The 25,152-nt window shown below is 42.3% G+C and overlaps 1 protein-coding gene across 1 annotated transcript in view; it reads right to left on the bottom strand.

Annotated features, from left to right (window-relative positions):
• The window catches only part of LOC126220931 (proteoglycan Cow), a 380,564-nt gene that overhangs the window by 159,275 nt on the left and 196,137 nt on the right, over positions 1-25,152 (bottom strand). The window contains exon 5 of the mRNA XM_049942177.1: positions 922-1,024. Within this exon, the coding sequence (XP_049798134.1) occupies positions 922-1,024 (103 nt within the window). The remainder of the gene's footprint in view (positions 1-921; positions 1,025-25,152) is intronic.

Raw genomic sequence — 25,152 nt, 5'->3', positions numbered from 1 at the left:
CGAAATTCTGTGAAAAATAGGGGTAAGCTATACGTAAGGACGGGTAATAATACAATACGTACAAGAGCCAAGAGGGAATAATAAGAGTGGAAGATCAAGAACGAGGTACCCGGATTTAAAACGGTGTAAGAAGGGATGTAGTCTTTCCCCCCGTACTCTTCTATTTGCACATGGAAGAAGCGACGATGATACGATTCGCTGATGACATTCCTATCCTGAGTGAAAGTGAAGAAGTAGTACATGATCTTCTAAATGGAATGAACGGTCTAATGAGTACAGAATACGGATTGAGAACAAACCGAAGAAAGGCGAAACTATTGACGAGGAACAGAAGTAAGATCGGCGATAAACTTATCAAAATTGGTGGTCACGAAGTAGATGAAATTAAGGAGTGGACAGATCCGAGAATAAAGGAGCAGAGTCGCTGCAGAACCGGCGATAAAAGGAACAAATGGAGAGAACACTGGCAGCGAGGGGGGACAGAACGTTACATATGTTAAGAAGTCAGGGAGTGACTGAGGACAACGTGTGCAAGTGCTGCTCTCAGATGAAGAAGTTGGCACACGAGAGGAATCCACAGTGGGTCGCATCAAACCAGTCACAAGACCACAACTCTCAATAATAATAATAATACCACTTCCCCGCCAGTGCAGGATTTTGTATACTCCTGCCGTTGCAGCAGGGAACTTACTTTCAGTGGGGCAATAGATTTTATGAACATACTGAAGGCGTAGCTATGGGAAACCATTCAGCGCCGTTGTAGTGAAATTCTACGTGGAAAATTTTGAAAAAAATCTCTTAAGATGGCCAAGAAGAAACACATTCCTTTATGAGCCTTGCCCTGTAGTGCGTTTCTGGAACATTCCCAGAATGAAATTATCTACGTTCACACGAGCAGTGAAAATGTTCCGAGGCACTTACCCGTTCTTGTGTAGCTCCTTCTTGCTGACACAGACAGCGGTGAATGCATCTTCAAGCAGACACAGCTCCTTCTTCTTGCAGTTCAGAGGACGGCACAGGTCACCTGGAACAGGAGGAAAGCAAACAGATTGTTAATGTGATGGGGTGTAAGTGGTGGGAATCATTGTTACAGCAAAAGAGCGACAACAAACAATTATGTCGTGAGAGCTTATTGTAGCAACACAAGGTAGGTAACTCTTTTGATATCAACAATGGTCAACAACTTACTGTAGGGCTCGAGAGTTTAGACAGTGTCTCCATCCGCGAGTGGTAAGGTATGAAAGAAATGTCTCAACGGACACGAAGTGTGACAGCTTGTAATAATGCAACCATCATTTGTCACTTCGCAAATAATACTAAATAGTGCGCAACAAGGGTTGTACATCCCAACTCATACCCACAGTTTCTTTTTAACAAGGTACTCCTGGTCCAAACGTTTACTTTCATTTTTATTTTTGAACATTGGTCATGATTCATTCAACCAGTCTCCAATATATGCGAAGATACAAATTATAGCAGGTAACACTTATTTCACTAAATAAACGATATATTGTGCCACACACACAACCCCCCCCCCCCACCCATACACACATTCGTTGTAAATGCTCTCTTTATTCTGTTTGGAAGGTGACCGCAAACCGCTAAGCAGTGTAGTAATTCGGCTGTCGCGTGGTATCGCAATGGGCAGCCGAAAATGATGTTACCGATATCCTCCTCAGTCCCAAAATCGCAGAGGGATGAGTCAGTCAATTGTTGCCGGTATGGTTGCAGTCGGTACGTACCAAGGTAGTGCCACGGTGGTGGAGGGACGCTTCTCGGTATAGTTGCATCATGTCTTCCCCAATACTGACACGAGAGGCTCCGCTTGTTGCACAACGTTGTGATTTGCCGCCGCGTAACTCTGAGAGCGTCTGTGTAAGGAGCATGTTCGTGCGTCTTTGTCCGAAGTGATTGGCAATCTTAGCGAGTGCTTTCAACAATTTCGTTGACCGTGATACTACAGTGCCCCTTTGCTCAGAGCATCAGGATTTTCTTCTACGGCGCTGTAGTTCTAATCCGGTCTGTAATACGATAGCCGGCCGGGGTGGCCGAGCGGTTCTAGGCGCTTCAGTCCGGAACCGCGCTGCTGCTACGGTCGCACGTTCGAATCCTGCCTCGGGCATGGACGTGTGTGATGTCCTTAGGTTAGTTAGGTTTAATTAGTTCTAAGTCTAGGGGACTGATGACCTCAGATGTTAAGTCCCATAGTGCTTAGAGCCATTTGAACAATTTTTTTTATAATACGATAAACCAAATAATTATTGGCATTATTGACGGCGTTATTCTATATGAGCGTCAACTTTGATCGCGAATCAGTGAGAATAATGAGGGAGTTGGAATTGGCCACCACGGCGTGTCTGTTCGTCACAGTATGCGCTGCGCACGCCATCTGAAGTACGAGATCCATCTGTGTAGAAACGGTGCGCATTTTTCAATTCATCTGAAAAGACCTTTCTGGCATGCTCCTATTAGGTTCCACGTACGGTGTATCGGTTCCGTACGAATGCCTAAATCCTTTGTCAATTCCTCTAACCTATCATGAAATACTGACCGTGCGACGCTGTTGCAATTCGGTCGTACAGTGATGAAATACTGCAAAACATATAGGCTAGTGGCGGAAGTTTCTTTATAAACAAGTATCTTCTACAGAAGCATTTCTCAGCCAGTACGCATATCCTCCAAAGGGTCTTGCACGAGCAGTGCCCGTTTGAGTAGGTATTTGGAGCCAATGTAAGTTCTTCTGTGTTCGGAGGCTCAATAGCTTCGGCAAAAAGAGCATTCATACAGGTTGACCGTGGGGCAACCAAGCAGCACCTGCAAGCTTTATATTGGCACCTGTTAAGTGTTTGTAGAGCAGACTCAGTGGCCGAGCCATAGCAAAGGCAACCCTGGTCCATACAACAAAAAAAAAAAAAAGAAAGAGAAGTTCAAATGGCTCTGAGCACTATGGGACTTAACTTCTGAGGTCATCAGTCCCCTAGAACGTAGAACTACTTCAACCTAACTAACCTAAGGACATCACACACATCCATGCCCGAAGCAGGATTCGAACCTGCGACCATAGCGGTCGCGTGGTTCCAGACTGTAGCACCTAGAACCGCTCGGCCACCTAGAACCGCTCCGCCACCCCCGCCGGCCGTGGTCCATACACTGCCGAATTAAGAGTACGGTATACAGAGTGTTTCCGTAACAGCGTACAGAAATGTAACAGGACGTACAGTATGTTCCGCTGAACAATTTCAGGTAGGGAATCTGGGGTCGGAAAAGCCACCTTAAGGAGATAATAGGAATGAAATCATATTACTGTGTGCTTTTTTATTTTCATTACTTACAGTTAACTGCAAATACCGTCATTGACACAATGAACGTACCATTTGTACTGTATCTTACAAAATGTGCTGAAACTGGCGGCCATCAGACGCAATGCAAGCATGACATCGGCGAACAAGATCCTGACGCTGCCTGACAAATATCCCGGTGTATTTCGAAACACATCACAGGCAGCTACAATTCTGGCAACTAATTCCATCTCCGTATTCACTTGGGCCACATACACAAGTGACTTTAGATATCCGCATAGGAAAAAATCAAGGGGATTCAGGTCAGGTGACTTCGCAGGCCATGGAACAAGATCTCCTCTTCCAATCCAGCGACCAGGAAATACAGTACTGAAATGGTTGCAGACGTCCACATTGAAGTGAGGCGGTCCACAGTCATGTTTTATCCACATGCTCTCACGAACAGCCAAGGGTACGTTCTCCAACAACTCAGGTAGAACTCTTTGCACGAACCTCAAGTAGAGGTAGCCATTCAGACGATCAGGCAGATGAAATGGCCCAATGAGATTGTCACCTGCAATACCGGCCCAGACATTCACCGCAAACCGTACCTGATGGTGTGACTCTACTACAGCCAATTCCTACTGTTCAAAATACCATGACGATCAAATGAGACCTCGTCAGTAAATAGCTTGATTTGGAGGAAATCTGGTGGAACAACCCATTGATGGAACAACCACTGAAACAATGCGACCCTTGGTGCAAAGTCAGTCACAAGCATTCCGTGGACTTGTTGTGAGTGATATGGGTGTGCATCATCACTTCCTAGCAATCAGGCTCGTCCTTCTCCATTCTTACTGGAAATAAGGCATGTAAATGTAAATAAACAGCACAGTACGAGTAGACTAACTTGCGCATTACTTGTATATAAGCTGGAAAACAGTAATGTTAGACAAACGGGTAGACCAGTTTACTTCCACATCTCCATAAGCTGGTTTCTCCAACCCCAGGTTCCCTGTCTCAAATTGTTCAGTGGAACATTCTCTATGTCCTGTTACATTTTTGCACGCTCTTACGGAAACAAGCTGTAGATACATCCCCTTGTGCCGCCACCGCCCCAAAATCCCGTAACTGAATGTATAATATCAATTACCTTTTCGCCGCGCGGGATTAGCCGGGCGGTCTCAGGCGCTGAGGTCGTGGACTGTGCGGCTGATCCCGGCGGAGGTTCGAGTACTCCCTCGGACATGGGTGTGTGTGTTTGTCCTTAGAATAATTTAGGTTAGCAGTTAAGTCCCATAAGATTTCACACACATTGGAACATTTTTGAATTGCCTTTTCAGTTTTTTGCAGAATGTATTTCATACGTGCGGACAAAGTGAACTTGCAGTCTCAGGCCCAAATGTTGGAAGAAATGTTGAGTGGATACATAATGTTTTATTTTAGCTTGGACACAATTAGAGGCTATGTAGAATGCTACTCATCCACATCAAATTCGAAGAATGTTTACTTCGTTTACCAGGTTCGCGATTCCTTGATGCCTCACAATGTGTCATGTCAACCGATTTGTAGCATCCTCAAACGAATGGACGTATGAAATTGTGTAAAAAACTGTCAACGAGAATAATTATAACGTGAGTATGATGTACATATATTATGTGTGATGCAAACTACGCTGAAAAACCAAAGAAACTGGTACGCATGCCTTATATCGCGTAGGGCTCCCACGAGCACGAAGAAGAGCCGCAACACGACCTGGCATGGACTCGACTAATGCTTGAAGTACTGCTGGAGGCAACTGACACCATAAATTCTGCAGGGCTGTCGATAAATCCGTAAGAGTACGAAGGAGTTGAGATCTCTTCTGAACAGCACGTTGAAAGGCAGCCCAGATGTTCTCAATAATATTAGTGTCTGGGGAGTTTGGTGGCCAGCGGATGTGTTTGAACTCAGAAGAGTGTTCCTGGAGACACACTGAAGCAATTCTGGACGCGTGGTGTGTCGCCTGGTGGAATTGCCCAAGTCCGTCGGAATGCACAATGGACATGAATGGATGGAGGTGATCAGACAGGGTGATTACATACGTCTCACCTGTCAGAGTCGTATCTAGACGTATCAGGGGTCCCATATCACTCCAGCTTAACACGCCCCACACCATTACAGAGCCTCCACCAATTTGAACAGTCCCCTGTTGCCATGCAGGGTCCAAGAACTCATGAGGATGTCTCTATGCCGTACACGTCCATCCGCTCGATACAATTTGAAACGAGACTCGTCCGACAAGACGCCATGTTTCCTGCCATCAACAGTCCAATGTCGGTGTTGACGGGCCCAGGCGAGGCGTAAAGCTTTGTGTCGTGCAGTCATCAAGGGTACACGAGTGGGCCTTCGGCTCCGAAAGTCCATATCGGTGATGTTTCGTAGAATGGTTCGCAAGCTGACACTTGTTGATGACCCAGTACTGAAACCTGCAGCAATTTGGGGAAGGGTTGCACTTCCATCACAACGAACGATTCTCTTCAGTCGTCGTTGGTCCCGTTCTTGCAGGATCTTTTTCCGGCCGCAGCAATGTCGGAGATTTGATGTGTTAAGGGGAGCCGGAGGTGCCTATGCTGCCCATGTTAAAATCACTAAGTTTGAGGAACATTAATGAATAAACTACCTAATAGAAAAATTTGAATTTTTTTTTACATATAGAGTGGTTTAGTATTGCAGTTATGACAGAGGGATTTTGGAGTATCTTTTCTAGTTTCCTTCCAATTATTTTTTTATTAATGACCCAAATTTTTTTACAAATAATTGCTTTATAATTAAACTGAAATGAAACTACTGAACATATTGCCAAATGGCTGTGTTACAATGTAAGTTTGACCACTAGGAGTGCTGTATAAAAATTTCATCTCTCTAGCTTGAGTGGATTTTGAGAAAATGTTCCTTATATTCGAAAAATTCTAATTTACGGGAAATGGCTATCAAAGTTTCTCAATACATTCCTGCACTATAGGATGGATTATCAGGGTCTTCTTCTTCATCCTCCAAAAGCTTCCTCTTCTGTCTTCTTTTCTGCCCTGTTGTTCCATCATACTTCATATGCCTTTCTCTTCTTTCTGCTCCTCTTATCCTTTCTCTGTCAATATTTCTTAGTGCTCGTAAAGTGTTCACCGCAGGTGTAAATGGAGGAGGAGGATATTGGTGTTTAACGTCCCGTCGACAACGAGGTCATTAGAGACGGAGCACAAGCTCGGATTAGGGAAGGATGGGAAAGGAAGGCGGCCGTGCCCTTTCAAAGGAACCATCCCGGCATTTGCCTGGAGTGATCTAGGGAAATCACGGAAAACCTAAATCGGGATGGCCGGGCGCGGGATTGAACCGTCGTCCTCCCGAATGCGAGTCCAGTGTGCTAACCACTGCGTCACCTCGCTCGGTCCCAGGTGTAAATCCTAATGCCTTCAGAACTTCACACTGTTCCCTTGGTTGTAGGTTGCTATTGCATCATAAATGCCAAAGTGCAGTGTTTTATGCTTACAAACACCCTTTTAGGAATCACCTTCCAAATCAAATTGTTTACGCTCTCATTAGGATTCTGGGTCTTTCCGTGTACACATTTGTGTAACAATTCTGGCTGTGCTAAGTCATGAAAAATTGGTTTTATTGTTCCCTCCTGATTCTTGTACATACTGCATATTACCCGCTTTACACAAGAATTATAATACTACCAACAACAGGCGCAACACTGAAATAATTCGAAACGGTAAACAGCAAAGAGACGATGTTCCGCGCTCTTATTCATTGTAGTATCGCAACTTGGTATTAGTGTTAATTTTCTTTTCCCTACGTTCTTCCTCTTCTTATATACACGGTTACTAAAACGTGGCATCGTAACCAGAACAAAAGTGTACGACAATATTAAATGGAGCAAGATGTTCGAAATTCTGAGGAAAATAGGAGTAAGCTGTAAGGAAATACGGGTAATATTCGTCACAGAAAACAATGTAGCCAACCCTTGCACACTCGCTGTATGCGTAACATAAGGCGCTGTGAGCGTAACAGGCCGAGAAAATCCCAAGCAGTTCGCCAGGAAGTCACGAGAGGGTGTTAGATGCATTCAGCGGCCGCCCATTTCCTTTGCAGGCGTGGGGGAAAATGGTAATAACTCCACTTCTAGGGCGAGTAGAACAATAATTCAAAGTTTACATTAAAGAGGAATGTTCCAATTAATTTTCGGTAGCAAAAAAAAAATCGTAATTTTTTGGATTTGACCACCTCCGGCTCCCCTTAACGGATTCCTGATTTGCACGGTACACTCGTGAAATGGTCGTACGGGAAAATCCCCACTTTATGGCTACTTCGGAGATGCTACGTCCTATCGCCCGTGCGCCGACTATAACAACTAACACCACGTTCAAACTTACTTAAATCTTGATATCCGCAGTAACCGATCTAACAACTGCGCGAGACACTTGTTGTCTTATATAGGCGTTGCCGGCCGCAGCCCCGTGTACTGCCTGTTTACATATGTCTGTATTTGAATACGCGTACCTATTTCAGTTTCTTTGGCGCTTTATTCTATGTGACATTTAAAATATGAGAGATGCTCCTGTACGATGATCGTAACAACTACTATATCATATTTCGCCAGCGGCGTTGCCGCAGTGCTAACATCGGTACCCATCAGTCGCCCAACACTTGGATGGGTCCCCGTCTGGGTGGGGTGCGCCGAGTGGTGTCGGCAAGCGGAGTGAACTCAGCCCTTGTGAGGGCAATTGAGGGGATACTGGATTGAATAGTAGCGGCACCGGCCACGAAAACTGACAACAGGGGGGGGGGGGAGGGGGGGGAGGAAGAGCAGCGTTCTGACCACATGCCCCTCCATACCCGCATCCGGTGACGCCTATAGACTGAGGATGACACGGCGGCCGGTCGCTACTGTTGGGCCTTCAAAGCCTGTTCGGATGGTGTTTGTTTGTATATGATGTACCAGAGAGTAAAACATTTTCTGCTCTTATGTTTATGGCACAAAGAACAATTAGTTATTATTATCTTATATCTTCACGCTATTCGTGTTTTTAAGAGCGCCATTAAAGAAGTTCGCTCTCTGTGATAGTAGCTGCCTCTGAGATCGGTTGACTATGTAATTGGTACGGACTGCTATAGAACAGGAGGTGTGTAAAAGTTACAAATACTTTAATGTAGGTATTAAAATTCGTGATGAAATTATTTAATGTGTATTGGTAAAACAAGATGTTCAATAATCCAGCCCTTTTCATAATTTAGTTCAGTTTTCAGCAACAGAAGGAACATGGCTGGTTAACTTTTCAAATTAGTTTTTTCAGTTAATAGATTAAAAACAGCACAGATATTCTTTGGCTGAACTTATGTAGGAGTACAGAATTGTAAGTAGGCTGTTTATGTTTTCTTATTGGCAACGTTACGTAGCGCTCTGTATGAAAATCACTGGCTGTGCTGTGTGCAGTCTGTGGCTAGTTTGCATTGCTGTCTGCCATTGTAGTGTTGGACAGCGCCAGCTGGATGTTAACAGCGCGTAGCGTTGCGCAGTTGGAGGTGAGCCGCCAGCAGTGGTGGATGTGGGGAGAGAGATGGCGGAGTTTTGAAATTTGTAAGACTGGATGTCAATTATGACTATTAAGGTAAATACATTGTTTGTTCTCTATCAAAATCTTTCATTTGCTAACTACGCCTATCAGTAGTTAGTGCCTTCAGTAGTTTGAATCTTTTATTTAGCTGGCAGTAGTGGCGCTCGCTGTATTGCAGTAGTTCGAGTAACGAAGATTTTTGTGAGGTAAGTGATTTGTGAAACGTATAGGTTAATGTTAGTCAGGGCCATTCTTTTGTAGGGATTTTTGAAAGTCAGATTGCGTTGCGCTAAAAAATATTGTGTGTCAGTTTAAGCACAGTCCTGTATAATTTTTGTAAGGGGACGTTTCATATGGCGACCCTGCCAGGATACCTCACTGGAATCTTCTGATTTTTTTCTTGTAGTTTGTGTAATTAGTGTAGCTTTTGTTTATTGCTAGCGCGTAATTGTAGAGAGAATTTCCTTTGCAGTTTAGTTTTTCACTCTTGTACAGTAAAACAGTTGTGGCATGCATGTAGATTTGTAGCAAGTATTTTGCAGCTGCACTTGCAATTAACTAGATATTATTTTCAGTGCTATGTTAATGTGTTCTCTTATTTTTGCTCTTCAAATTGTGTTTTTCTGAGTTATCATGTGAAATATTGTGACAATAATGGCGTGTGAAAAACGTAATACTAGGCTCCAAAGTACACTGAGAAATGACAGTGAAGACGAAAGCAGTGTGTTAATGCTACCATGTAATGAATTAACTAATATTCAAAGTAGTAATTTGGTAACTGTGCATAGGGAAATGGAGCGGGCATCAAATAATGGTGTAGACAGTGAAACAGGTAGTGAACAGGGAAGCATTATCGATCGATCGGTCGGCAACAGGTCGCCTCAGGAATCGGGAATGACAGAACACAATATTGCAAATACTGTAGACTCAGGTTTTGGGTTCTCACCGTTTTCTGAAATGAGTCAAGACACATTTTCCGCTTGTCAAAATGTGATTGTTGCCGGTGAAAATTCACTGCCAAAAAGCACTGAGGAACATGTTTCAGACACCAGTGCATTGTTATTACAATTAATGCAACAAATGGGACAAAAACTTCAAAAGTTAGACACAATGGAACAAAATCAGAGACAAACACAGCAAAAGCTTCAAACGTTAGACACAATGGAACAAAATCTTCAAAAGTTAGACACAATGGAACAGCACCAGAGACAAACACAGCAACAGTTAGACACAATGGAACAAAATCAGAGACAAACACAGCAAAAGCTTCAAAAGTTAGACGCCACGCTTGAACAAACACGTGAAGATTTAACTACTGAGTTACATAAAATAGAATCGAAATGTCAAAAAGTCTGTAATGACGTAAAAACACAAATTTGTGAGCATTTCCAACCTATTTTTTCGCGGCATGAAAATGTATTACAGAATCACGAAGCAGCCATAAAAGAACTGCAAATTATTGTTCATGAAAATCATGAGACCTTGCAAGCTAAAATGGACTCAGTTGCATCTACCGATTCGGTTACGCAACTTGCAAAAACTCAGGAAAACTTAAAGGACACAGTAGAAAGACACATGGAGGAAATTAGTTCATTATCAGAGAAAGTAGTTGAACTTTCGGATCAGCTAAATAATTTATCTACGAAGGTAGATGTAGAAAGTAGTTGAACTTTCGGATCAGCTAAATAATTTATCTACGAAGGTAGATGATAATCTGAATGACACAAAGCCAGTAGTCTTTAATGACACAGAAGAGTGCGAACAAATTAGGAAATTCAAACAAAATCAGAATCAAATTAATACGCAACACCAAAGAGAAATCCGGGAAGTACAAGATCAGCTGACACAGGTAATACAAGAATTACGTATTTCAGAGGCCACTCGCGCTCCAAATTGGGAAGAGGGACATAGAAATACGGAACACCCACAAAATAATAACTCAGGGCACTTCGGAAATTATGAAAGGAATTGGCAAGGTACACCGAATTTTGAGATGGAACCGCCGAAACGACGTAACAATGACCGACATGCGACTCGCCGACATGATGATTGTGACTATAAGCTGTTCATTACTACACGTAATTTCAAAACATTTAAGAATTCTGGCAACGACATTCATCCACAAGCATGGCTCCATCAATTCTCTCATTGTTTTCCTCCCAACTGGTCGTTAGAGCACAGATTGGAATTTATGTGTGGCTATTTAGAGAATGAACCAGCTGTAAGAATGCGATTGGTCATTCACGATTGCCACAGTGAAGGAGAATTTTATCATGCCTTCCTCTCAGCATATTGGTCTCAAGCTACACAAGACCGAGTAAAACATAGCATCATAATGATGAAACATTTCGAACAATCTGAATTCTCCAGTCTTGTGAAATATTTTGAAGACATGTTGCAAAAGAATCAGTACCTGTCAAACCCATACAGTCCCTCAGAACTCATCCGCATTTGCTTAATCAAATTTCCTGAACATTTACGACATATTATTTTGGCAGGACGTTGCAAAGACGACATTGAAGCTTTTCAGGGACTCTTACAAGAATTAGAAATTGACACTGACAATCGCGGAACGCGAAAACAGGAACACAACAATTACAGGTCACATCTGTCGCAATTCCGCAATGAAAGAAATAATAACTGGACACGACAAGGCTATTCTCACAACACAAATTGTGACCAAAAGAGACACCACCCGTATGACAACCACTGGCAGAGTAATAGTTACAGAGAAAGATCGCATTTCCGTAGTAATGAATACGACAGAGACAATCATATAATCAGACAATATAGGAACCAAAATAATTATTATCAAGGGAGACAGAATAACTTCAGACACAACGGTCCACCACGCAGTTACGATTCCAGGAGAAATTCTCCACCACATGACCGACAAACAAGAAACTATGTAAACTACCGACAAAACGACAGACCTGAATTGCATCAGAACTGGCGGGATTCGAACAGAGCAGGGCCCTCTTGACAAGGTGAATTTGTAGAAGTTAGGTCTCCAAATCCCAATAACAATGCGCGCCAACAAAGAAACAGACAATGACCCGCACCGCAGGCAGCCACGTGTGCCGACTGGCTCAGAGAAAAATAACATAGACGCTAACCTTGAGAAAAATTCCAGTATTCTTTACCGACGTATACCGCATGACAATTACATTCAAGTTAAAACTCTGAGTACTATGAAGAGTAAAGGATTGCACCACATTTCACATGTAAAACCATTTATTGAGAGATGCTTTTTAACTTAGTCTTTGCCATAAAATTTTTCACTTCACGTTACTAGTACTCTTTTTCAATCTTAGAAACTGTTAACATGCAACTATGTTTTAAAGTTAACTATCCAGTCAAGAACGTATTTAAACAGAAATTATGAATGCATTGTTATAGTGAACAGACGACACAATGTAGTTATTTGTACATTCTTGCTTGTTAGTTGCACAATTAGGTAACGACTATCAGCCTTCCATACTTAGAACATATACTCATACTGCTAATGAGATTTTAATGCAACATTTTGGTTTACTTGAAAATACATTCTGGATTTAAAGTACTTTCTGTGTGATACCAGATGACACAGTGGTTAGTTTATGTGACAACTACACGATTTTATCACGACGCTACTAATGAGTGACAATTTACAATGTTGCTTTGCGGTGTATCTGTCTTATATCTGCACAGTTTTTCTGAATTATTCTGGAAAGTAAAACATGTTTTAGTAGTAACTTTTGTGGTATAGCTACAATGAGACAGCCTTTTCCGTAGCACAACAATACATAACAGCACAGTACTTCCTTCATCACGTCAATAAGCGTAATAACTAAGATATCTATACGCAAAGCAATTCACTTCGTTTATTACGAGGTAAGTACATTGACTTCAGCAGAACTTTACTTACAGAGGACGATAACTACGACACTTCCACAGAATTATCTTACAACAAGACGCACATTTAGCGCTACAGGACACGCATTTGAGTGATTAATTTTGTACTTGAACCATTTGTTTTTTAAGATTTTTGAATTACAAAGGTTTTCCATGATACATTTCATTCCATTGCTGTAATCTGTAACACCTGAGGGTATAATTACATTAATCCTCAGGGGGGTACACGCTTACTTTGTGTACCATGTGTGTGGCAAGCACAAGGATCCCTAGCTAATATGGTATTTGCTTATACAACTTTACACATCGGTACCATATTTCTCCAACACAGAATTACACAGCTATCTGATTATTTAACAGAGAAACAAAATTTTTTTTTTATGTCAGTGACACATGTTTACGCAATTACACAGTTGGATAATTTCACACTTATGAAATTGTATTTTGTCTGTACTTTGTGAACTGTTCATATTTTTTTGGAACCATTGTGATACTATGAGAGCTTTGAATGATGTATTTGGTATGGGATCATGATTTTAAAGTACGTTTGAGGTAGATGACACTATTGAAATGAGCAGAGAATTTTTTTTAGGTTTTGAAATTATTGGAGGAAGCTACGACGATTTTGAGAGTTGACTGAGGTGTTATGATGTTATTATTTCGTTGACTACGTGTATTATGCTGTTGCGGTATGTTTATGATCAATAAGCTGATGCTATATGAGTTATTTGAGTATGCTACGTATCTGTTATCATGAAATATTGAAGAAGTGTCGACGAATAACGTAAGGAATAATGAGTAGTGGTTAGGGACTCTGGTTTGTGAAAAAGGTTGTTGGAAACCAAGAATCGTACTTTAAGAGTTATGAAATGTATGTAAATGCATGAATGTATTACAATGCCAACGAAAATTTTTTGGACACTGTTATATCAATAGGATTTTGTTTCTACAGATTTGTAACGCAAATTCTTGACTTGTGAAATATTTTTTATATGAGACTGTCACTGTAGCGGAAACTGCTGTCGTAAATATTTCCGTAAGAAAGTTAAGTGACCACCTGCACGTAATGCGTCGTGGGCACCCAGCTGTGTCAGACACCTGGAGAAAAAGCCATTAGTGTGTGCCTTTTCAGAGGCACAGGTAAAAAAAAAGGGAGGCCATTATCCTCGCTATTGACATTCCTTTGTAGAAAGCATCGCAAATACGACACGCTCAAACTTGAAAACATATGATTATACTGTGGAGCTCTTAATTTATGATATTTACTAAAATGCCTAATGAAACAATGAGAAACATTTCACAGCTATTGTCTTGCTAGTTGAGAGAAATGCCATATGGCTTGCTTTATGTATTTATTTACTCATTTTGTTTAATATCTGGTTTCTAGCTGCACTGCAGCATTGGTTAAAATAAAATTTAATAGATGTACTAATATAAATATTTTATGCCTACAGATCCAGTAAATAATTTTATGATCTATTAAAAAAAAAAGACGAAGGAGCATAAAAAGACATTTCCCTTCACAGGAATTGCATACGGAATTTTCTTTTGAACTACTTGGTAATTTTTTTGGTAGAATAACTTCTTCTGGTGCACCACTTTAATTACATAGACATTAAGATGTGAATATACATTTCCTTTATCTGCATTGTTGTCTTTAGTGTAATATTTTTTTCTGATTGAGCTATGTCATGTTTAGATATAAGTTATTTCATTTGCTGCTGTTGTTTGCCAGGCATAGTGTTACTGAATTTAACTTTGTGTTATTCTGCTAAGCCAGTTTACTACTGATTTATTTTTCTTGTTTGCTGCGCATTGCCTTATATTAGTTGTAATATTGTTGCTTACTTTGCCAATTTGTATTTTTTTTGTCCTTGCTGTTTGTGTTAATTTGTTATGTGCTGCTGCATTGCCTCATCCCTTAGTTTAGCATCTGAGCTTAGTAGATTTAAGTTAGCTTAAGATGGGGTAGGCTATATGAGAGAACGAGTTGTGATGAATTGGAAGAAATGCATTGAGAAGCTGTAAGAAAATGGTTTGGCCAAAAAAGTATTTTGAAAGAGGACATGAACCAAAAAAGTAGGGTTTAGGGACAACAGGTTTAGGTAGGATTTTCTTGGAAATAAATAATGAGGTAAGAAATATGTGAACATATAAATACAGAAAGCATGCTTGGATAGGATTTTTTTGATGGAAACAAATGTTGAAATAAGACGAAAGATCTATGGAATGAAGTTTTGGGTTGGACTGCAGTACCAAATGTTACACTGAAAACAAACCCTGTCCTTTCCGCCTGTGTTATTCTGGTGTGTGTTTGTGCACTCTTGTGTATTTGTGTTTTTCCTGTCTTTATGTGTTTATCTGATAAGAGATATGTTGTAGAATTTTTCAAATACTATGTTATTTTCTTTGTAAAGATGTTTAGACATTATTTATTCTGTTTTGTTTTAATGCTCATGTGTGAAGTTGATGTTTCGAAAGTTATTCTGATCTTTTATGTATGTACTCATGTCATAATTCCTGTAACACTGACGTATATGTTATTTCGATTCTTTTGTAAAGCCTGTACTATAAATGTTCTCTGTATTGTTATGTTCTTTAATGATGTATTTTGTACCTTTGTAATTGTATTCTTATGTTATAAAATTGTAATTGACATCAGGTCATCAAATTAAGTAACTCGTAAGTTCCATTTCACTGCACACGTTTCTGTTGGTCATAGAATATGGACAATATGTGAGAAGTAGGGACTGTTAGTGTTTGCACGTGTGTTAATAATTCAGCAAGGGACTGGATAACAGCGTTGCTGGTTCTAAGGACAATTAAAAAACTTTGTGAGTGCACAAGTGGTGGTTTATGGACTTGCTATATTGTCCGCAAGACTCTTCGATGGTGATTGTGCACCTGCACAGTTGCAACAGATGGCTGCTGGCCGTCTCTACAAGGACTACAGTGGGTCTGCACCTTTGATGACCCACCAATACCATTATTTCTGCAAGGACTACAGTGGGTCTGCGTCTTTGCTGACTCACCAGTACCATTATTTCTACAAGGACTGCAGTGGGTCTGCACCTCTGGTGGCCCACCAGTACCGTAATCTCTACCAGGACTACAGTGGGTCTGCTCTGTGATGACCTACCTACCAATACTCTTCAAAATTTCGACTGACTCTGCTGTGGGTTTGCTCTGTTGTGGACCAATACCTGGCTGCATGTCAAGAGTCAGCACTGTCTTTCCGTTGGAAGGACAACACTACTTCTTCAAGACTGCATGGAAATCCACTACTTCCGTGTGCATTTTCTTTTACTGCTCAGACTTTGAGAAAAACACTGCAATGTTACTGTGATGAATGATCAGGACTGTCTTTATGGACTATGAGAAAATTTTTGCTTTTGATTAACATTGTATCAAGAAGTGTGTGCATTTGATATCTTTCTTACTGTAATTATGAAAAATTTTTTCAAATCTGTATTGGCCAGTGCCCAAAACAATTTGTAAAATTTTTTGTGGGGAGCATGGGGTCTATGTAAGTAGGTTGTTTATGTTTTCTTATTGGCAACGTTACGTAGCGCTCTGTATGAAAATCACTGGCTGTGCTGTGTGCAGTCTGTGGCTAGTTTGCATTGTTCTCTGCCATTGTAGTGTTGGACAGGGGCAGCTGGATGTTAACAGCGCGTAGCGTTGCGCAGTTGGAGGTGAGCCGCCAGCCGTGGTGGATGTGAGGAGAGAGATGGCGGAGTTTTGAAATTTGTAAGACTGGATGTCAATTATGACTATTAAGGTAAATACATTGTTTGTTCTCTATCAAAATCTTTCATTTGCTAACTACGCCTATCAGTAGTTAGTGCCTTCAGTAGTTTGAATCTTTTATTTAGCTGGCAGTAGTGGCGCTCGCTGTATTGCAGTAGTTCGAGTAACGAAGATTTTTGTGAGGTAAGTGATTTGTGAAACGTATAGGTTAATGTTAGTCAGGGCCATTCTTTTGTAGGGATTTTTGAAAGTCAGATTGCGTTGCGCTAAAAAATATTGTGTGTCAGTATAAGCACAGTCCTGTATAATTTTTCTAAGGGGAGGTTTCAGAATCTTGTTTCGAGCATTCGAACTTTTTTCTCAGTTAAACGCATTTACATGATGAAGTCAAATTAATAACATCAGGATTTCATGTGTTTTCAGTTTATTTAAGAAGAGTAACAATTATTCATTCAGGATGATACGACAAGCTTTACACTTCTCCCCAACGTACGGATACTGTGCACCACGTAAAAAAAAGAATCTCTACATAAATGTCAGACATTATTTTCATTTCAAGAATTAATCCCGCGCAGAAGAGATAATAGCAATATTTATTTTATTCAAGTTTAAAGATTACTTTTCAAACAATAAATTAAAAATTAAAATATATCCAGAAACAGGAGAGAGAGAATAGATCACTTCTTTCAGTCAGTTTCTGTCGTAAATGTATTTTCTCGCCAATCCTATGTAGTACCTCCTCATGAGTTACATGCTCTTATCCATCCAATGTTCAGCATTCTTCTGTAGCACGACAATTCAAAAGCTTCTATTCTTTTCTTGTCTTAATTCTCTATTGTCCAAGTTTCACTTCCGATAAGGCTTTTCTCCAGACACATATCATCAGAAGGGACTTGCGAAATTTATATGTTTTATGTTATCAATTAGAAATGATCGGTGAAAGCCTAGGACTGTAAGAGCAATAGGTTTGTTGTTTATAAAATAACGTTTGCTGCTGCCGGTCATGGTTTTTCTTTTATTTATTTATCTCCTGCACGAAAGGCTTAGGGAAACCATTCCCATTTTCTAGTGCATTTTTCGTGTCTTATAGCATTTACGCGTGATGTTTACGATCTGTGAGTTGCTGCATTACTTGAAAACTACGTGTGTTGTTGCAGTAGAGGAAACAGAATAATGCAGCACCTCAAACATCAAAAACATTACGTGTAAGTGCCATAATAGACGAAAAAAATCACCTGAACATGGAAATCATTTCTCGAAATGCGTCACGCAGGAAATAAATAAATACACAAATAAAAGAAAAACGTGAATGGGAACAATTTTTTAAACGAACCAATTACATTCCATGATGACAAACTTTTGTTTTAGAGAAATGTTTTTCTTGCTATTGCCACTCTCCATTTTATACCTTCTCCACTTCGGACATGATCAGTTATAGCGCTAAGCAAGTAACTGAACTCATCTACGTTTATTGCATCAATTCCTAATCTAATTTCCTCTGCGACCCCTGGCTTTATTCGACTAATTTCCATTACTCTTGTTTTACTTTTGTTCATTTTATGATCTCTCTTCCTGCAGCATGCTTAAAAAGGTTGGATAGGCGAGATTGACACACTCGCCAAGTATTCGACCAACGCAGGCGTTGTGTTACGCAGCTGAATTAAGTGCTACAGTGAGAGCTTTCGTCGCGTCAGACGGCTCGCAGGCAGCAGTGTGCGCCGGTAGCCGGATGGTTAATGAAGGGGAGCAGCGGAGCACTTTGCGGTTGTCCGGTCAGCGGCGATCGCTCGCAACACTCGCCGTGGGAATCGATGTCGGGAGCCGCAGCTGCAACGCCCGTCTCCTTTCAGGACTTCGCCTTCAGCTGTTCGATGCGTGACTGGCCAATAAACGCTCAGTAAGATACTCTGAATCATGTACAGAATTTGCGACAGAGGTGAACAATGCTCCAAAACAGGCAAAATATTGAAAAAAAAAACTAGACTTCAGCGGTAATCTGAAATATGGTGTAATTAGCTAAAATATTTCTACGGTAGAAAACTGTACGGCATTTCGTAAAATTTCTCAATATTCCTCTCATAACTGTTATTTGAAATCGAATGAAACACGTTTAACGTTAACAGACGCCATTTATTTATATCGACATCTTCATGTGGATTTACATGTGTTAGTACGTCGTGTGTGTGTGTCACGACTTTGGGGTAACCTGTGGTCACAGGCCCCTTCAGATGTAAACAAAGATGATGTCTGTAAAGTAGTTACCAGACACGATCGCCGGCCGCAGTGCCCGAGCTGTTCTAGGCGCCACAGTCTGGCGCCGCACGACCGCTACGGTCGCAGGTTCGAATCCTGCCTCGGGCATAGATGTGTGTGATGTCCTTAGGTTAGTTAGGTTTAAGTAGTTCTAAGTTCTATGGGACTGAAGTTAAGTCCCATAGTGCTCAGAGCCATTTTTGAACCAGACACGATCTTCGTTTACAAAGTATGACAGTTCATATGTGATGTATTACAACAGAGGAAGGGGGCTGTGATCACTGGAGACAGAGCGACACTTTACCCCAAAGTCGTAACACAAAACACACACACACACACAATGTCGTACTAATGTATGTAAATTCACCTGGTGATGGAATACTCATTTTTCTAAGGTTTGAAGCTTCTCTTTTCGTTCTTCCGTGTTTGCAATTTAAAAACGGAGTTGTTTTGGAAATCAGCCTTATGCAAACACGATTAGTTTATTTTTATATTTACCCACACATGTTTCGACAACAGTGTGTCATCTTCTGTTGGTCAAATTTTTTTATTTCTGTAAAGTGCAATATCACATTTGTAATAATTTAACTGCTGTATGCAAATATTGCAATATTGTATTTCTTAGGCATACAGCAGTTAAATTATTACAAATGTGACATTGTACTTTACAGAAATAAAAATTTGACCAACAGAAGATGACACATTGGTGTCGAAACATGTCTGGGTAAATATAAAAATAAACAAATCGTGTTTGCATAAGGCTGATTTCCAAAACAACCCACTGATGATGGAAGTTTAAATCTTCGAAATGCGTTGTGCATATACATAAAAACCGACTGGTTACAGTAAACTTGTTGTTTCATTCGATATCAATAACACTCACGCTAAAGCCTAACCTAAAATGTTCGCATTTAAAATGTAATTTGTTAAGTGGTCAGATTTTATTTGTATAAATTTGGTCAATCTGTTGGTTACATACCTTTGTATTTTGTATCTAAATGTTCATGATGTCTTCCTCCCAAGTGTTTGGCGTATCCACGCCCTTTTATTAGATTTTCCCGCTGGCGGTTTTAACCGTTTCACCTACCACAGCTGCGTGCAAGAACTACGTTTGAGTCATGTGTGGCGCGCGCTCTAATTCCTCTCTCTTTCTGCAGCTGTTTACGGCATTCCTGTTGGGACAGCCAGACGATGGTTGCTGTCGCTTTCCTATGTAAATGTCTTTCACGTATTGTGTGCTCCTTTTCCTCATTTTAATACTTCTTAGGTGTTTCGTGTTTCCGTGGATAGCGGTTTGCTCACAAATATTCGTTTTTTAACTTCTTAGGTTCCCGATTTTATAAACTGGGACACGGAACTTTCGGTTACAAAGACAGTATTGGGTGGAAGACAATCTCGGTTCTTTTACGATCTGTGTGTGTAATGTCCGGTCATGAGTTCACTTTTACATTGTCGTTTATGAAAGACTGCTTATGCATAGTTACAACATATTTATTCCACCGTTAGAGTGCATGTCAGAAGATGGAATTATATTATTCCGAAACCGGTTATCATGAATAAATTACTAGTGAATCAACAGTTGTCGTGGTTTTCTTAGTTTTGTGAAAATAGTGTCCGTGTTGAGACTGACTGGTGATCGAGATTTCGTCTCAGTGTCCGTGTGGATACCTGCTTTGCTTCAAACAAGAGCGTTTCATTACTCGAGGCGCGTGACGCTGCTGAACTATCCAGCACAGCCGAGAGAACAATGCCTCTGTCTGCACTGTGCAGAGTGTGGCCCTCCTGAACCGTCGATTCTACACTCACACTAGAGTCGCGGGGTCCAGAATAACGTGATCAGCAATGTGAGTATCAAGGACGATGAACCGCAGCCTCGTTCGTTCTGTTCGCCTATAAGTTCCACAGCGCCGTAGATATTGGTGCCCAAATAGATGTCTTGTAAGTTGGCTTCAGTGAGGCATTCGATACAAACATGCATTATCGTTTAGTAAACAAATCAAGAGCATACGCAGTATCAGATCATTTTGTGATTCTCTGGTAATTCATTAAGTAAAGTGGGACTGCAGGCGGAGACGAAGTAGTTGAATAACGATAACAAAGCCAGCGGCTGTATTTGAATCCAAAGTCGTTTATTCTTTTAAAAACATGCTACTGGTTTCGACACCAAATTGTGTCATCTTCAGGATCGAAGCGTAACCTGCCATCCAAAGATGTAAACAGTTGTGGATGGCAGGTGACGCTTGGGCCCTGAAGATGAGAGAATTTGGTGTAGAAACCGGTAGCATGTTTTAAAAAGAATGAACGAAGTTGGATTCAAATACAGCCGCTGGTTTTCTTATCATTAGCCTAGTACAGTTTGTGATTGGATTCAGGACTTCTTCGCAGGTGTAACTCAAAACGTCGTTCTTACTGGAAGAAAATGGTTCAAATTGCTCTGAGCACTATGGGACTCAACTGCTGAGGTCATAAGTCCCCTAGAACTTAGAACTACTTAAACCTAACTAACCTAAGGACAACACACACATCCATGCCCGAGGCAGGATTCGAACCTGCGACCGTAGCGGTCGCGCGGTTCCAGACTGTAGCGCCAGAACCGCTCGGCCACCAGCGGCCGACTCTTGCTGGAAGGAAATCAATAACTGTAAAGGTAATTTCGGGAGAACCCCAAGAGAGTGTTACAGGGCCGGTACTATTTACAATTTATACTAATGATGTAGTTGTTATAGGAAACTATGTGAAGCTGTTCACGAAAGATAAAGCATTAACAGCGGGAGAAGACTGTAGAGAAATCCCGGAAGACGCGCATAGGATAGATGAATGGTGCACTGACTGGCGGTTGACGCTGAACTTTGATAAATATAAAGCATGAGCATAAACAGACTGAGAGATCAATCACCGTGCGCTTACAGAATTGCCGAAAAACAACTGGTAACTGTAACTACGGTAGAGCACGTAGGAGTTACTGTCCGGGCGATGTGAAGCGGAATGAGCAAATACACTGAGGAGCCAAAACATTATCACCACCTGCTTAATGGCTTGCTGGGATAGCTTTGGAACGCAATACGTCATCGATTCTGCGTATCATCTGTTGAGCCGGCCGAAGTGGCCGTGCGGATCTAGGTGCTGCAGTCTGGAACCGCGAGACAGCTACGGTCGCAGATTCGAATCCTGCCTCGGGCATGGATGTGTGTGATGTCCTTAGGTTAGTTAGGTTTAACTAGTTCTAAGTTCTAGGGGACTAATGACCTCAGAAGTTGAGTCCCATAGTTCTCAGGGCCATTTGAACCATTTTATCATCAGTTGTACAATTCGTTGGTAAGCTTGTGGGAGGTATGCGGCAGCGGCTGTCTGAGAACAAGTCACGTAATTCCTATAAATAACGGCCGCTGATTTGCGACCGAGATAGGTTCCATCGGATTCACATCAACCAATTTGGTGGCCAAGACATCAAAATTGAGTTCAGTATCATTCCCCTTGAACCACTGTAGCACGATTATGGCTTTTGGACACGGACAGTTACTCAAATGATATCGCCGTCGGGGGAAACATCAAGAATGAAGAGGTGCAGGTGGTCCGCAGCCGTCTCTGTGTCTTCGATTACTTCCCTATGCAAGCGCAGGACACTGTCAAATGTTCAAATGTGTGTGAAATCTTATGGGACTTAACTGCTAAGGTCATCAGTCCCTAAGCTTACACACTACTTAACCTAAATTATCGGAAGGACAAACACACACACTCATACCCGAGGGAGGACTCTAACCTCCGCCGGGACCAGCCGCACAGTCCATGACTGCAGCGCCCGAGACCGCTCGGCTAATCCCGCGCGGCGGGACACTGTCTGTCATACCATAAAACTGTTCCCACCAGCTGGCGTCCGTGGGGTACTGCAAGTTTCCAGTCGCCGATCACTCGATGACTTCAGATAGTACACTTGCTGCCAGCTACACGTTTATTTACTGCAGGTAAATACACTATGTGATCAAAAGTATCCGGGCACCCCCAAAAACATACGTTTCTCATTTTAGGCGTATTGTGCTGCCACCTGCTGCCAGGTACTCTGTATCAGCGACATCAGTAGTCATTAGACATCATGAGAGAACAGAATGGGGTGCTTCGCGGAACTCACGGACTTCGAACGTGGTCAGGCGATTGGATGTCACTTGTGGGACACATCTGTAAGCGAGATTTCCGCACTCCTAAACATCCCTAGGTCCACTGTTTCCGATGTGACAGTGAAGTGGAAACGTGAAGGGACACGTACAGCACGAAAGCGTACAGATCGACCTCGACTGCTGACTGACAGAGGCCGTCGACAGTTAAAGAGGGTCGTAATGTGTAATAGACAGACATCAATCCAGACCATCACACAGGAATCTAAACTGCATCAGGATCCACTGCAAGTACTATGACAGTTAGGCGAGAGGGGGGGGGGGGGGTGAGAAAACTTGGATTTCATGGTCGAGCGGTTGCTCATAAGCGACACATCACGCCGGTAAATTCCAAACGACGCCTTGTTTGGTGTAAGGATCGTAAACATTGGACGACTGAACAGTGGAAAAACGTTGCGTAGAGTGACGAATCACAGTATACAATGTGGCGACCCGATGGCAGCGTGTGGGTATGGCGAGTGCCCGGTGAACGCCATCTGCCAGCGTGTGTAGTGCCAACAGTAAAATTCGGAGGCAATGGTGTGATGGTATGTTCGTGTTTTTCATGGAGGGTGTTGCATCCCTTCTTGTTTTGCGTGGCACTATCACAGCACAGGCCTACATTGATGTTTTAAGCACCTTCTTGCTTCCCACTGTTGAAGAGCAATTTGGGGATGGGGACTGCATCTTTCAACACGATCGAGCACCTGTTCATAATGCACGGACTGTGGCGGAGTGGTTACATCCCTGTAATGGACTGGTCTGCACAGAGTCCTGACCTGAACCTTACAGAACACCCTTAGGATGTTTTGCAACGCCGACTTCGTGCGAGGCCTCATCGACCGACATCGACACCTCTCCTCAGAGCAGCACTCCGTGAAGAATGGGTTGCCATACCCCAAGAAACCTTCCAGCACATGATTGAACGTATGCCTGCGAGAGTGGAAGCTGTGATCAAGGCTAAGGGTGGGCCAACACCATATTGAATTCTAGCATTACAGATGGAGGGCGCCACGATCTTGTAAGTCATTTTCAGCGAGGTGTCCGGATACTTTTTATCACATAGTTTATATGAGACGGCTGAATTATTACTAAATCAATGCTAAATTGAATGAAGATCATAAGTAACTGACATAAATGGAAATAAAACGCTGCGCGTATGAGGCGGTGACTTTTGATAGTTACAGAGCAACGGAACATCCTCAGGACTACTTCAACGCAAGGAAGGTGTTACCAGGAAGCTGAATCAGGCTATCGGTGACAGTAAACTGATATGCCTCCAAACTGACAGCACCTTGTGGAGGAACACGGGCTTATCTCGCCAGAATGGGACACCTGGCTTTTCACTGGGCGGCTAAGGGATAACGAGTCAGTGTGCGTACAACAGTGGGAGCGACAGATTACGCTCACGAGTGGATGTCGCTCCGTTGTTTGCCGCGGCTCCCCTCGCCTGTAATTGAATTGTTGCAATCACTCGCGGCGATTTGGCTGAGGGCCACGCCATTCCCCTGACAGACCAACTCGATGTGGCGGAAGATACGGCCAGAAAGTGGGCACCGGGTCCATTTCACGGAAGAGCGGTCGCGCTCACCTCCCCCGGTCACCGCGAAGCGACGTCTGGCGGTCGGGCACCCGTGCCTCTGTCTCTGTCCCTGCCTCTCCCTCTCTGTCTCCCGAGCAGCTTCGCTTCCCATGAAAACTCCGGGAAATTAATAACAATCTTCATAGAACCACGATAAGTTCCTGCTTCAGTAAAAACTTTTGTACCACGGTAACTAACAGTTTCCATCACTCACATCATCAGCTTGACAGGGGGGCAGTATGTCCCACTTCCATCGTTTTTGATTTTGCAATTTGTGTCACAACTTGCTGCCAGCAGTTAAATTCTCATAAATTTTCGTATCGTTGCAACTCGATATCCAGCAAGTGGTGAAGGAAAATAAGTGAACTGAGCGACCAAGTTTGCAAGTATGTCCATCTGACGCCAGAGAGTAGTCTGCCGGCGTAAGCTGTCACCAGCACACCGGTCGACAAAGAGGCAGCAAGGGGATCGATAGTACGCGCTGGAGCAAGTGCGCCTGCCAGGAGAGAGGCCAAAGACAGACTCGCAAGCAATGGGCCGCCAACGCCCTCTCGACCGCAAGTATTACGATCGCCGCCGTTGACCGGAGGGCTCAGTCTCAGTCGCAGTCACTAGCTCAGTCACTATTCTAGTTGGTGTCTGTCAGTACATTG

This window comes from Schistocerca nitens, chromosome 1, assembly GCF_023898315.1.
Source record: "Schistocerca nitens isolate TAMUIC-IGC-003100 chromosome 1, iqSchNite1.1, whole genome shotgun sequence".
Lineage (NCBI taxonomy): Eukaryota > Metazoa > Arthropoda > Insecta > Orthoptera > Acrididae > Schistocerca > Schistocerca nitens.
The sequence above is the reverse complement of the archived record's forward strand: the minus strand, read 5'-3'. Positions and strand labels throughout refer to the sequence as shown.